Source organism: Diabrotica virgifera, chromosome 2 (assembly GCF_917563875.1).
Source record: "Diabrotica virgifera virgifera chromosome 2, PGI_DIABVI_V3a".
NCBI classification, from domain to species: Eukaryota; Metazoa; Arthropoda; class Insecta; order Coleoptera; family Chrysomelidae; genus Diabrotica; species Diabrotica virgifera.
This window is the reverse complement of record NC_065444.1, coordinates 179,016,288-179,030,058: the sequence shown is the minus strand read 5'-3', so window position 1 is coordinate 179,030,058 and position 13,771 is coordinate 179,016,288. Positions and strand designations below refer to the sequence as shown.

General features: G+C 31.5%; 1 protein-coding gene across 5 annotated transcripts in view; it reads right to left on the bottom strand.

The window, feature by feature from the left end:
- The window catches only part of LOC114337262 (nose resistant to fluoxetine protein 6-like), a 202,714-nt gene that overhangs the window by 132,534 nt on the left and 56,409 nt on the right, over window positions 1–13,771 (bottom strand). For all 5 annotated transcript variants that reach the window (XM_050642947.1, XM_050642951.1, XM_050642949.1 and 2 more), the window contains exon 2: window positions 10,114–10,259. In XM_050642947.1, the coding sequence (XP_050498904.1) occupies window positions 10,114–10,259 (146 nt within the window). The remainder of the gene's footprint in view (window positions 1–10,113; window positions 10,260–13,771) is intronic.

Below are 13,771 nucleotides of genomic sequence, written 5' to 3'. Positions count from 1 at the left end.
GAAATTACCAACAAAGAAGACAGAGTACAAGATATAGAACAAAATTGGGAGGAAATCAGACACGCCCTTGCAACGGCAACAGAAATGATAACAGAACAACGACCACGAAAGCAAAGATGGATGACAGAGGAAATATTGGATTTAATGGATGAAAGAAGAAAATGCACACAGCAAAAAGCAATGTACAAAGCAATAAATAGAACCATTAAACAAAAAATAAAAATTGCAAAAGATAGATGGATAACGGAACAATGTGAAGAGATCGAAACAGAGCATATTTTACTTCAAATAAGGCCCGAGGCACTGCACAATTTTCAGGCCCCTAAATATGTTTTGATAATAATAACAATTACTTTTTTAAATTAATTAATTATACAGAGAGAGTCTGTAAAGTGGAATAAATTCAATATCTCAAATACTAATTGTTTTTTTGGAAAATGCTCAGACCCGTCGATTAGTATTTCAAATTGTCCTTTTGACATTCAATAATAATGTATACAGGGTGTCCCAATTTAGAGATATGACGTCATCGTCGATTTTCTTAAATGGCAACACTGTCATTTTGATAGCTATTTTGATAGGGTGTGTAAAGTTATACACAACTGCAAAATTTCAAATTTGTATTCTCTACCATTTAGATGATAATAAAAAATAACCAAGTTATGAAAAAGAAGTAATCAACTAATAATTGAATTTAATTATTTCAATAAATTAAGCAAAAACTCATATTGTTGCCCTCAATTATTTTCAAATTGTCAATGGGCAACATTATGAGCATTTGCTTAATTGAAATAAATAAATTCAATTATTATTTGATTACTTCTTGTTCTTCATAACTTTGTTATTTTTTATTATCTTGTAAATGGTAGGGAATAAAATTTTGAAATTTTTCAGATGTGTATAACTTTACACACGCTATCAAAATAGCTATCAAAATGATAGTGTTGCCATTTAAGAAAATCAACGATGACGTCATATCTCTAAATTGGGACACCCTGTATACATTATTATTATATGTCAAAAATGACAATTTGATATACTAATCGACGGATCTGAGCATTTTTCAAAAAAACAGTTAGTATTTTAATTATTGAATATATTCCAAATTACAGATATAACTTTGTTATTTTCTATTATCTTGTAAATGGTAGAGAATAAAAATTTGATATTTTGCAGTTATGTATAACTTTACGAACCCTATCAAATTAGCTATCAAAATGACAGTGTTGCCATTTAAGAAAATCGACGATGACGTCATATCTCTAAATTGGGACACCCTGTATATATTTTTATTGAATGTCAAAAAGGACAATTTGAAATACTAATCGACGGGTCTGAGCATTTTCCAAAAAAACAATTAGTATTTGAGATATTGAATTTATTCCACTTTACAGACTCTCTCTGTATACTAGAAATCTAGTTGCACCAGAGATTTAAATTTTTATTAAAACTAAATAAAATTTATACTTATACAATTAAATATTGTTTAAATACAGTGTGTCGCATTTAAGATGAATAGTACCCTATATTTCGGCTATCAAACTAAATACAGATTTGAAGTATTGCACATTCATACAGGTTAAAGGTCCACATTTTTTAAGATACTCAACTGAAATTTAAATTGTAATCGGGGCATACGGCGAATCCTCAAACAGGGTAAATTTTCTATATTTTGCTTCGGGTTAGAGATATCAGAAAAAGATATTTAAAAAAGTACTTCCAAATCATATCCTAACCCCATATACCAAACTTAATGACAAAATTTGCACTTTTAATTTTTTCTGCATTTTTGTAGTCAAGACTCAAGAGTCAAGTCATTCATCTCAGTTGTCTCGAGATCTCGGGCCAACCAATTTTAAGTTTTAGGGTCCTGACTGGAAATAATAAAAAAACTTTTGTGTTTGTGCTGCAGTAGGCTGCGTTTAAAATTTAAATTTCAGCTAAATCTCTTAAAAAATGTGAACATTTACGCTGTATGATTGTGCAAAACTTCAAATCTGTATTTATTTTGATAGCGACTTTTAATAATAGCGAAATGCGACACATGTATGTCATTTCCTTTTGTAAATAATTTGGTGGTTGAACCATAAAAGATAGACCGTTCTTGGACAAAAATTTAATGGTTGCTATTATTCGTTGAACAACGTTTTTCCAATGTTCCTTTTCTTCTAAATAACTTTTATCCATTAATGTTACAATATGTCCTGCTGTACTACTTCTCTTGACTAACGTACCAATTGATGAAATAATATGTTGAGGAGATCGTTCATGTTGAATAACTGTCCTATTGATATTTTTCCAGTCATTATACCCATAGAAAGTTAGAAGAACATAATTTTCGTGAAAATCAGTTTACAAACGTAGCAATAAACACGGCTACATTTAGTCCAAGTGTATACTAACCACTCGAAGAATTTTTTCCCATTAGCTTTAATTTTTTAAAAAATCGCACTTTGCAAATGTCTTCTTCTTCTTTTTGTATAGACATGACTCTGTCTCTTTTTTTAATGTGCCTCTAGTAAGTTGTCGTTCCATCGTTTTCGTGGTCTTCCCACTGATTGTCTTCCTATTGGGGAACCGTCTGCGTCTCTCGCTGTCCTGACTAACCTATTTGTTGTCATTCGGCTTATGTGGTCATTCCATTCTATTCTTCTGTTTCTTACCCAGTTATTAATGTTATCCACCTTGCATCTCCTTCGTATATCTGTACTTATAGCTCTGTCCCATAGAGTCTTACCATCGATTTTTCGAAGGGTTTTCATCTCCGCTTTTTCGAGCAATCTTTTTATCTTCTCTGTGTCGGGCCGTGTTTCTGCCGCGTATGTCATTGTTGGTCTGCTGACTGTTTTGTAAATTCTGCCTTTCATTTCTTTTCCGATATTTTTATTTCTCCATATTGTGTCATTCAGGCAACCTGCGGCTCTGTTTGCTCTATTCACTTGATCTTCCACTTCTGTTTCGAGCCTTCCGTAGCTAGATAGTGTGATGCCTAGGTATTTAAACTCCATCACTTGTTCTATTATTTGACCTTCCGGCTTCAATTTACATCTTATTGGATCTGCTGTTATAACCATGCATTTTGTCTTTTTTTAGGAAATTAACATGTTAAATTTTCTGGCGATTATGTTGAATTGGTGCAGCATACGTTGTAAATCATCTTCACTTTGAAAGATTAGTATTGCATCGTCCGCATAGCAGATTATTTTAAGTTGTTTTTCTCCCATTTGGTATTCTTTTTTAGTTCTTACTTTTTTTATTATTTTGTCCATGATCAGGTTGAACAATAAAGGACTCAAGGAATCCCCCTCTCTTATCACATTGCCGGCTTCAATTGGGTCAATTAGTTCATCTTCCACTTTTACTTTTATTGTGTTTTCTGGTAGATGTTTTCTATCGTTTTAATTATTCCCAGAGGTACCTCTCTCGAGTATAACAAGTGGATAACGTCCTTTAATGTGATCCTGTCAAATGCTTTCTTAAGGTCCACGAAACATAAATATGCCGGTTTGTTGTATTGCAACGATTTCCCTTGAACTTGCCTCATTATAAATATAGCGTCAGTGCATGACCTTCCCGACCTAAAACCTTGTTGTGCTTTCGCAAATGTCTGGTTTTATTATTATCCAGTTGTGTATCACATTCACTAATTTTATCAATAATATTGATCCGGTCGATTATTTATAAAATATTGTTGAAATTCCAGATTTAAATGTTTTCACCAATCCTCTATATCGCTAGAAAAAGAGTTATTGACATTGTCGTTTTCTATGAGATGACACAGATGTACTTGTGACAGGTGAAGTCGCTTGAAAATCAACAGCGGAGTCATCATTTATCATTTCCTGTTCGTAAAATGAAAGAATTTTGAAAATTTATTTTGTTACTGCAATAAAATTTTTTTTTTCCGGGCCCAATTAAAATGCGGGCCCGAGGCAGATGCCTCACGGGCCTAGTAATAAAATAGGCCCTGGATCGAAAACTTATATAAAAAAGAAACTCAAGGAATTCACAGGCGCGACATACTCACAAGGACCAAATAATCTAATTAACGCAGAAGGCGAACTGATTTCAAGCCCTGAAGAACAAATAAACATGTAGGAAGACTATATATAAAGGAACTCTTCTATGACATCAGAGAACCTCCTACATTAAATAAAGAAAACGACGAAGGTCTTCCAATACTAAAGTCCGAATTGGAATATGCTCTACGTCAACTAAAAAACAACAAATCGGTAGGAAAAGATGAAATATTAGCTGATCTATTGAAGTTAATCAACGAGGAAAACTTAGACCTTCTTCTTGGACTATTTAATAATGTTTACAATACAGGGGTGATCCCTTAAACATGGCTTGAATCCGTCTTCATACCACTGCCTGAAAAGAAGAACGCCAAATTATGCCAGGACTTCCGCCTTATAAGTCTATTAAATAACATTCTGAAGCTTTTCTTGCTAATCATACAGAACAGAATATATAAAAGATGTAAATAGGTCACCGGTCAAGAACAATTTGGCTTCAGAAAAGGTATGGGGACACGAGAAGCAATATTCTGTCTACAAACTCTGGCACAAAGATGCAAAGATCAGCAAGGAGACCTTTTTGTCTGTTTTATAGATTTTAAGAAAGCGTTCGATAGGGTGAAGCACAAGACCTTAATAGAAAGATTGAACGACATCGGAGTTGACAAAAGAGATTCTAAAATGATAGAGGCTATTTATTGGAATCAGACAGCAATCATAAAGACCAATGGTAACACGTCGAGGTCAATTGAAATACAACGAGGTGTTAGACAGGGTTGTGTGTTATTACCCATACTGGTTAACGTCTACTCTGAGGTAATATTTGCGAACGCTTTATCGCACTCTTTAGAAGGAATCAGGATAAACGGTCAAAGAGTAAATAACATCCGCTATGCAGATGACACGGTATTAATGACTGATTTGGACTATAGTCTGCAGATACTGTTGGATAGGGTTACTGAGAGTTGTGAAAAATGGGGATGAAGATCAATACTGCGAAAACCAAAGTTATGAAAATATCAAGGAACAAAAATTTACCTCTTCCAATATACAGAGAGAGTCTGTAAAGTGGAATAAATTCAATATCTCAAATACTAATTGTTTTTTTGGAAAATGCTCAGACCCGTCGATTAGTATTTCAAATTGTCCTTTTTGACATTCAATAATAATGTATACAGGGTGTCCCAATTTAGAGATATGACGTCATCGTCGATTTTCGTAAATGGCAACACTGTCATTTTGATAGCTAATTTGATAGGGTTTGTAAAGTTATACATAACTGCAAAATATCAAATTTTTATTCTCTACCATTTACAAGATAATAGAAAATAACAAAGTTATATCTGTAATTTGGAATATATTCAATAATTAAAATACTAACTGTTTTTTTGAAAAATGCTCAGACCCGTCGATTAGTATATCAAATTGTCCTTTTTGACATATAATAATAATGTATACAGGGTGTCCCAATTTAGAGATATGACGTCATCGTTGATTTTCTTAAATGGCAACACTGTCATTTTGATAGCTATTTTGATAGAGTGTGTAAAGTTATACACAACTGCAAAATTTCAAATTTGTATTCTCTACCATTTAGATGATAATAAAAAATAACAAAGTTATGAAAAAGAAGTAATCAACTAATAATTGAATTTAATTATTTCAATAAATTAAGCAAAAACTCATAATGTTGCCCTCAATTATTGTCAAATTGTCAATGGGCAACGTTATGAGCATTTGCTTAATTGAAATAAATAAATTCAATTATTATTTGATTACTTCTTGTTCTTCATAACTTTGTTATTTTTTATTATCTTGTAAATGGTAGGGAATAAAATTTTGAAATTTTTCAGATGTTTATAACTTTACACACGCTATCAAAATAGCTATCAAAATGATAGTGTTGCCATTTAAGAAAATCAACGATGACGTCATATCTCTAAATTGGGACACCCTGTATACATTATTATTATATGTCAAAAATGACAATTTGGTATACTAATCGACGGGTCTGAGCATTTTTCAAAAAAACAGTTAGTATTTTAATTATTGAATATATTCCAAATTACAGATATAACTTTGTTGTTTTCTATTATCTTGTAAATGGTAGAGAATAAAAATTTGATATTTTGCAGTTATGTATAACTTTACAAACCCTATCAAATTAGCTATCAAAATGACAGTGTTGCCATTTAAGAAAATCGACGATGACGTCATATCTCTAAATTGGGACACCCTGTATACATTTTTATTGAATGTCAAAAAGGACAATTTGAAATACTAATCGACGGGTCTGAGCATTTTCCAAAAAAACAATTAGTATTTGAGATATTGAATTTATTCCACTTTACAGACTCTCTCTGTATGTGAAACACAAACAGCTTGAATACGTAAGCCAATAGAAATATCTTGGTTGCTGGTTCAACAATCAACTTAATTATAAACAAGAAGTAAGGGCGAGAATAGAGGACGACAGGGGTTTATCAAGATGAAAAGCTTATTTTGTAACAGTAGCATTAGTATCAGCCTTAGATGTCGTTTTCTGCATTGCTATGTGTAGTTAATACTTTTGTATGGAACGGAGGCCTGGACACTCAACACAACACTGATGAACAAGTTAGAAGCCTTTGAGCTCTGGCTTTATAGAAGATTTTTGAAAATACCTTGGACAACCCACACCACCAACGAAGATGTTCTGAGGAGAATAGGTACAGATAGGAAACTGCTGAAAATCATTAAAGTCAGAAAAGTTAGCTACCTGGGACACATAATGAGAAACGAAAAGTACCGCCTCGCGCAACTGATCATCCAGGATAGGATTGAAGGAAAACCGGGTCCCGGTAGGCGCCAGATTTCATGGCTTAGAAATATCAGGAACTGGACCGGCCTTGATTCAACATCTTTGTTTAGAGCCGCATTGGAGACAGATTTGTTAGTGTAGTCGCTAACATCCACTAAAGGTGAAAGCACCACAAGAAGAAAATTCTGTTCTATATAATTAGTGTCCAAAACATGTTTCTAAGGCCGATCCTGCCTTTTGTTGAAGTTCACTAATCAGCGGTCCAGTTTTTTACGTTAGGTAATTAAGAATTTAACAGAGTGGATTTTAACAGAGTGGGAAAGCTCTTTTAAAGTTAAAAGAAAAATGCTTTATTTTTTTTATAAAGGTTTTTAGTTGGCCCTTTTTTGGTAAAAAAAATCGTGAAAATCTCCCCCTATTTAGCACCCCCAATGAAATTAATCGTTACCGCTTTGCCATTTACTTGATATATCTATTGTTTATATTATGATCTGTAGGGTTGACCGGTTGGAAGTGTTTATTTTGAAAAACATTGGTTTTATATTATTTTTTTTAATTAAAAAAAATTTCAAATACATATTTTAAAAAGTTCTAGTGGTACCAAAAATCTCAAAGAGTAAACAAATTTAAGTTTTGCTTTTAAAAATATTTTGATTTCGTTTTATTTTTCTGTAACACAAAATTCGTTGTAATATGGCTGTTTAAAATTTGCGTACACGCTTAGTAAGATTAGATTAGATTAGATTAGGTTATTCATTCAACTACAGCCCATTCAACTACAATCCTTTAACCTTCGGATGACCAAGGGGGGTAAATTTTGACTCCAATGCATGTTTTTATTTAATGAATTCAGAAATAATTTTAAACTCATTATTTTTTTATTTGACTTTAATATCATTCTAGATACCCTGTAAATACCCTAGATATTTTTAATAAAAAAATTCCCCATATTTTTCGAAAAAAAAATATTTTCTGAATTTGGAGTCAAAGACGAACTCCCTTGGCCTTCCATATTCCAATTTTATATTAAGTAAATTATCGATGAGCTTCATAGAGAATCCTTAAAAAATGGACTGAAAATGAACTTGAGCAAAACTAAGCTAATGTCGAACAAAGATGATCAACCAACGATAACCATCCAAGGAACAAAGTGGAACATGTAAAAGAATATATATATTTATATATATATATATATATATATATATATATATAGTATTCTTTTTTATATATATATATATATATATATATATATATATATATATATATATATATATATATATATATATATATATATATATATATATATATATATATATATATATATATATATATGGATGTGTGAATTGTTCGTAAGGGGATTTTTCCACATTCTCTATTTCATTTGTTTGATTTAGTTACGTTTGGTCGGTAAACCAATAACTTAGATCTTTTGATCACTGAGTGTGTTTCAAAGATTTACATCTTTTGTTTTTTTGTTTTTCAAATATATATATATATATATATATATATATATATATATATCTGGGTCAGAATATCAAGGTAAACAAGGAAAACCAAACTACCGAAATAAGCAGACGAGTAAGAATGGGATTCGGAAAACTCTCATATATACTAAAAGACAAAAAGATATCACAATACCTTCCAAAGTGTTCGATTCTTGTATCCTTCCCGTTCTCACTTACGGAGCTCAAACCTGGACATTCACAAAAATGAACATGGACAAGATTAGAAAAACTCAAAGAGCCATGGAACGACAGATGCTCAGTTTCTCACTCATAGATCGGCAAACAAACGAAGCAACCCGAAACAAAACAAAAGTAAGGGATGCCGTGGAACAAGCGGCTAAATTAAAATGGAAATGGACTGGACACAACGAACGTCTCGAAAATGGTAGATGGAGCAAAGAAGTTGGAAACTGGCGACCGTACGAAGCGAAGAGACCAAGAGGAAGACCTCAAATGCGCTGGACCAATGTGGAAACGCCTCACACACAACAGAGATGAATGGCGAGAAATGGGAGAGGCCTTTATTCGACATTTCGAATAGAAAAAAAGGCTATAAAAAATACCGTCTATTATGTGGAATTGTATGTAAGAAACCTTCCAATGCTGAAAAAAAATTGTTTATTAAACCTGTTGCCACGTAAATTAATGTATATTTTAAAATTGTTTAGTTCTAAGTTCGGAAAGATGAATCCTGTTTTTGTTGAGTTGTAATTAAAAATATGTTTTACTATTGTTTATTTATCATTTATTGATACAATAGCAAACTTAAAATTACGAATACATTCTTTTATTTCTTAAAACAACTTAATTTTTTGTCAATTGTCATTTTTGACTTGGGGTCATTTTTGACCCCCGTTGGTCATCCGTTTAACAAAAAAAGGTTGGTCATCGGAGGTTCAAAAATAACCACTTGGAACCAGTGAAACCTACAGATCATATTTTATAAAAATATGTAAGTAAAGTAAATTCAAAAGAGGTAACGACGAATTTCATTTGGGGTGCTAAGTAAGGGGATATTTGTACGAATTTTTTTAGAAAAAAAAAACGTTAACTTTATTTTGAGCATAACTCGCTTGGATTTGATGCTATAAACTCATGAAAATAAAAATAAAGTTTTTTGAAATACTTTTAAAAAATTCTAATGAATTTCCCCGAAAAGTGCTTTAGTTTTTGGTTATTTCACGTTGAAATGAATTTGGAATTTGACGTATAAGAACGTATTTTTCATAAGCTCCAACTTTGATTGTACTGGATCTATAGACTTTATGGATATTCATATTCACATGAATTCATATGAATATTCACATTTATTCATAATAAATTAATGTTTTTCATTTTTTATCATCTACATTTTTGCCAAAAATATTTTTTTCGATAAAATACTAATTTTTTAATTTTTTGCTAATAAACGATTGACAACGTTTTTTTTTTATATTGAAAAATAAGCATTTCCTTGAATTTAAATAACTCGAAAATATTAATTTATTTAAAAAACTCTACAAAATATACGTTGCTTAGAATGAATCCGTTTATTAATTTCCGGACTTATTTTAAACGTATGTTTTTCACCCCCGAGAAGGGGTGATTTCTATCCCCCAACTAACAATCTAAGTCCAACTATGAAGTGGAGGTTCGGTAGGTGAAACCTAATTCCATATTTTCATACAATTCAGTGGTGATACTGAAAATTGTACTGTATCGCCATATTTCACGTTCATTTACTGGGCTTTTAAACTAAGTTCAAAAGATAACTAAAAAAATATTTTGATAAAAACTTGTATAGACTTACTTGCATAGCTTTCCACATGGGATTCTCGTTACTTAGTGGTTCCAATTCATATTCAAAACAGCAATACAGAGTTTTATTACCAAAAAGCATGCATCTATCAAAATTATCTTGATGAAATAAGTCTGGTAGAGAAGCATAATCTTCATCTAGAAGAGAAATTTAAACGTTTACAATGTTTTATATAATTGAAGCTGAAGTAGTAGGCCTGGATCCCGCGTACCAAAAAAAAAAGAATGTGTGTGTACTTTGTACGCACGTAAGAAGTTATACTTCTATTATATGATTTCAACGAATAAACAGTTTATTTATATTTTATTTAAATATTAAACTAATTTTAATACTTACTACTTTTCAAAAATTTTTATTCATACAGTGCCAAAAATTAAAATAATAAAAGAATAAAACACACACAAACAAACACATTGAAAAATGCCACAAATGATTTCTGAACAATGTAGGAAATAATTTTAACTAATTGAAAGAGATATTAGAATACAACAAAACATAGAGTAAGAAAACAATATATTAGGTGAATATTGATAGAAATTTTGATGGTAAACAAATTATGTAAATCAAAGCATTACATACTAAAGTATTTCTCATGATCATTTTTCAGTGCGTAACAAATGATAGGAAAAAGGGAAAGTCCGTGATAATACACATTTATGACATTTATTCTAATATGACATTTTAGTTAGATCTGACAGTTGTCACATTTTATTTTCAATTTGGAATAAAAACAAATCAAAATTGTTTCTTGCATTTATAAAATGGTATTTTCTTTGATTTGTATAGTCTTATAAATTATACAGATTATATTTGTAATATTATTATCTAATTAAAAAGAAAATTATTTTTTTATTATGGCGCCATCTATCGACAACTAGAATAACTAGAATAAATGTTATAAAAATGTCACCGACGAAATGTAATCACCGACGTGCCTTTTTTCTGTCACATACAATTTAATGCGTTAGAAAGAAATCGAAAAACTGTGACGCACTGAAAGATGATCATGAGAAATACTGTATTTTAGTAGGTTCTTTTTAAATTTTCCAAATAGGCAGGTCCTACCTATGATATTTTTTATAAGGATCCTGAAACATTTACAATTATTACGTACACTTCGCGTAAAAAAAACTGGTACAACTCTTATATCCGAAATTCGTGTTTTTTAAGTTGTGTAAGTTGATCTTGTCACAAGTGTCATTCTAATTTCTAGGGCAACGTTGCCAGTTCAACGAAAATATTATATCAAACTAGGTAAAAACGGGGCTGAGAGACATACTGCATTTTTTAATATACTAAAAACTAAAACAATGGTAATTTTCCGTCATCTCAATTAAGTATCCATACATTGATTTGTGTTTTATTATAATTTATGAAAATATTTTAATTCAAAAATAATGATAGACATAAATCTTGACATGACTTTAAATTATTATGTTTAATGTCAAATCGAGAGGTGTGATTCGTTTCTCGTAAATTTTAGGACAAAACTGCATTAAGTTGTGTAAAATAAATAAAAAACACCCTGGAAAAATTAAAAATTTAATTTGAAATTAATACAAAATGAATAACTTTTACAGTGACCAAGTATGGAATTTAAATATATGTATTGCAATTCGAAATATACATTTTAAACGTTATTTTTCTGTATTTAGATTTAGTGCAATTCCGTTATCTGTGATGGCAACAACGAAGTGATTCACGAACAATAATTGTCAGTCTGAACACAGGTTTACATTGGAAAAAAAAATGTAGCAGTTTTATATGACGCGAAGTGTACCTGTCGCTTTTAAAAACTATTTAAAAAGTCACTACAATATTATAAACTTCCATTTTTCTCTGCCATCACAACAATAAAAACTAATATACACAACATTAATTTGTTTATCCAAATCGCCATACTGAACAATTAGTATTGACAGATAATTTTAACACCCAATCAGATCCCGTATAACGTTTATACCATACTGTCTGTGTGCGCATGCGCGCAGAATTATGAAATTTTACTCTCAATTGCGCCTAAAGAAGTATAACTTCAAAAAAGGTGATTAATAGCAAGCTGAAAATTTGTTAATAGCTTAACGGTGTCTAGTCGGATACACTTTGATGTATGGGAACACCGGAACAGGGGAAGTTTTAATTGTGGAACAGGTTAAAAATTTGGAACGTCGTACTACGAAAACGTCCCATGTATTTTGTCGGACAGAACTTCCAATTGATTTGGTACCCTTTCATTAAACTCTTATACAAAAATCAGACTGCTATTTATCACCAACTGGGCATTTTAATAAGTCCGACACGTGGAACATGTCAAATGACAGGAATTATGTTGGGGATAAATGGTAGTCTGATTTTTGCGTGAGAATTTAATGGAAGGTAACAAATTAATTGGAAGTTCTGTCCGACAAAATACATAGGACGTTTTCGTAGTCTGACGTTCCAAATTTTTAAACTGTTCCACAATTAAAACTTCCCCTGTTCCAGTGTTCATGTACATCAAATTTGTCCGACTATACACGGTTAAGCTATTAACAAATTTTCAGCTTGCTATTAATCAACTTTTTTTGGTACACGGGATCTAGGCCTATAGGTTTTTGGTTGCGCATAACCAACGAAAAATAACAGTGGGGATAATATTAATAATAATCTAATAAAAATCACTACGACACGGAAAGAGTCCCAACCGATCTTAATCCTTTATATAGCGTAGTTATCTGGGATAAGTGAATTTTTTCCTAAGAGAGAGGGTGAGCCCTATGGCACTTGTGAAAAGCTAGACGCGCTGTGATAAATTGTAAACACTGAAGTCCTACCCCATTATGTCCTAAAAGCTCACACATTCAAATATTTGCATACATGCTGTTATATGCCGCGAAGAACTGTACGGTCTGGCAAAACATAATGAGGTTAAACCCATTTGGGTGCCTGAATATCAAGGGATCGCTGGCAATGAGAAAGCTGACGAACTTGCTAGACGAGGATCAGCAACAAGATACTTCGGTCCAGAACCGGCACTGGAAGTAGAGTTGCACAAGTTTGACTTGAATGTTTGAACTTGACTTGAGTTTGACATAATTTAAAGTCAAACTCAAGTCAATCGTTCTGACAAATAATTCAAGTCAAGTCAAACTGGTCAATGGTTACAGGTTTGAAAATTCAAACTGTTTGTCAAACTAGTTTGAAAGAGTTTGAAAAATAATTTAATTTGTAGATATACTTTTTTGTCGAGATAGAAATGTTAGTTGCCCATTAAGACAACAAAATTACAAATAGAATGAGTCCCATATGAAAGTTAACTTGATACGGGAAGCGATTAAGTCAAAATAGAAGTCGTAAATTCAATAAAATGATCTACTTAAAAGCGTAAAATTGATGGCTGGCAAGTTTCGTTTTATCGGGAATCGCTGATAATACTTTTATGCACTCTATTCACTTTTTTATATTTTTATTTGAGTGTTACTAGATTACAACAAAAAATTCGTTAGATGGTTTTTTATCATACCACGTGTAATTTAATCTACTTCAACTAAAATTGATGAAGGCACAACAAAATATAAATATATTTTGACAGAGTAGGTTCAATGAATTTTTTGTGACTTTGCATCAGATGTCGTTTTAAAGAACTAGTTCCAGTATTTGTCACTTTATA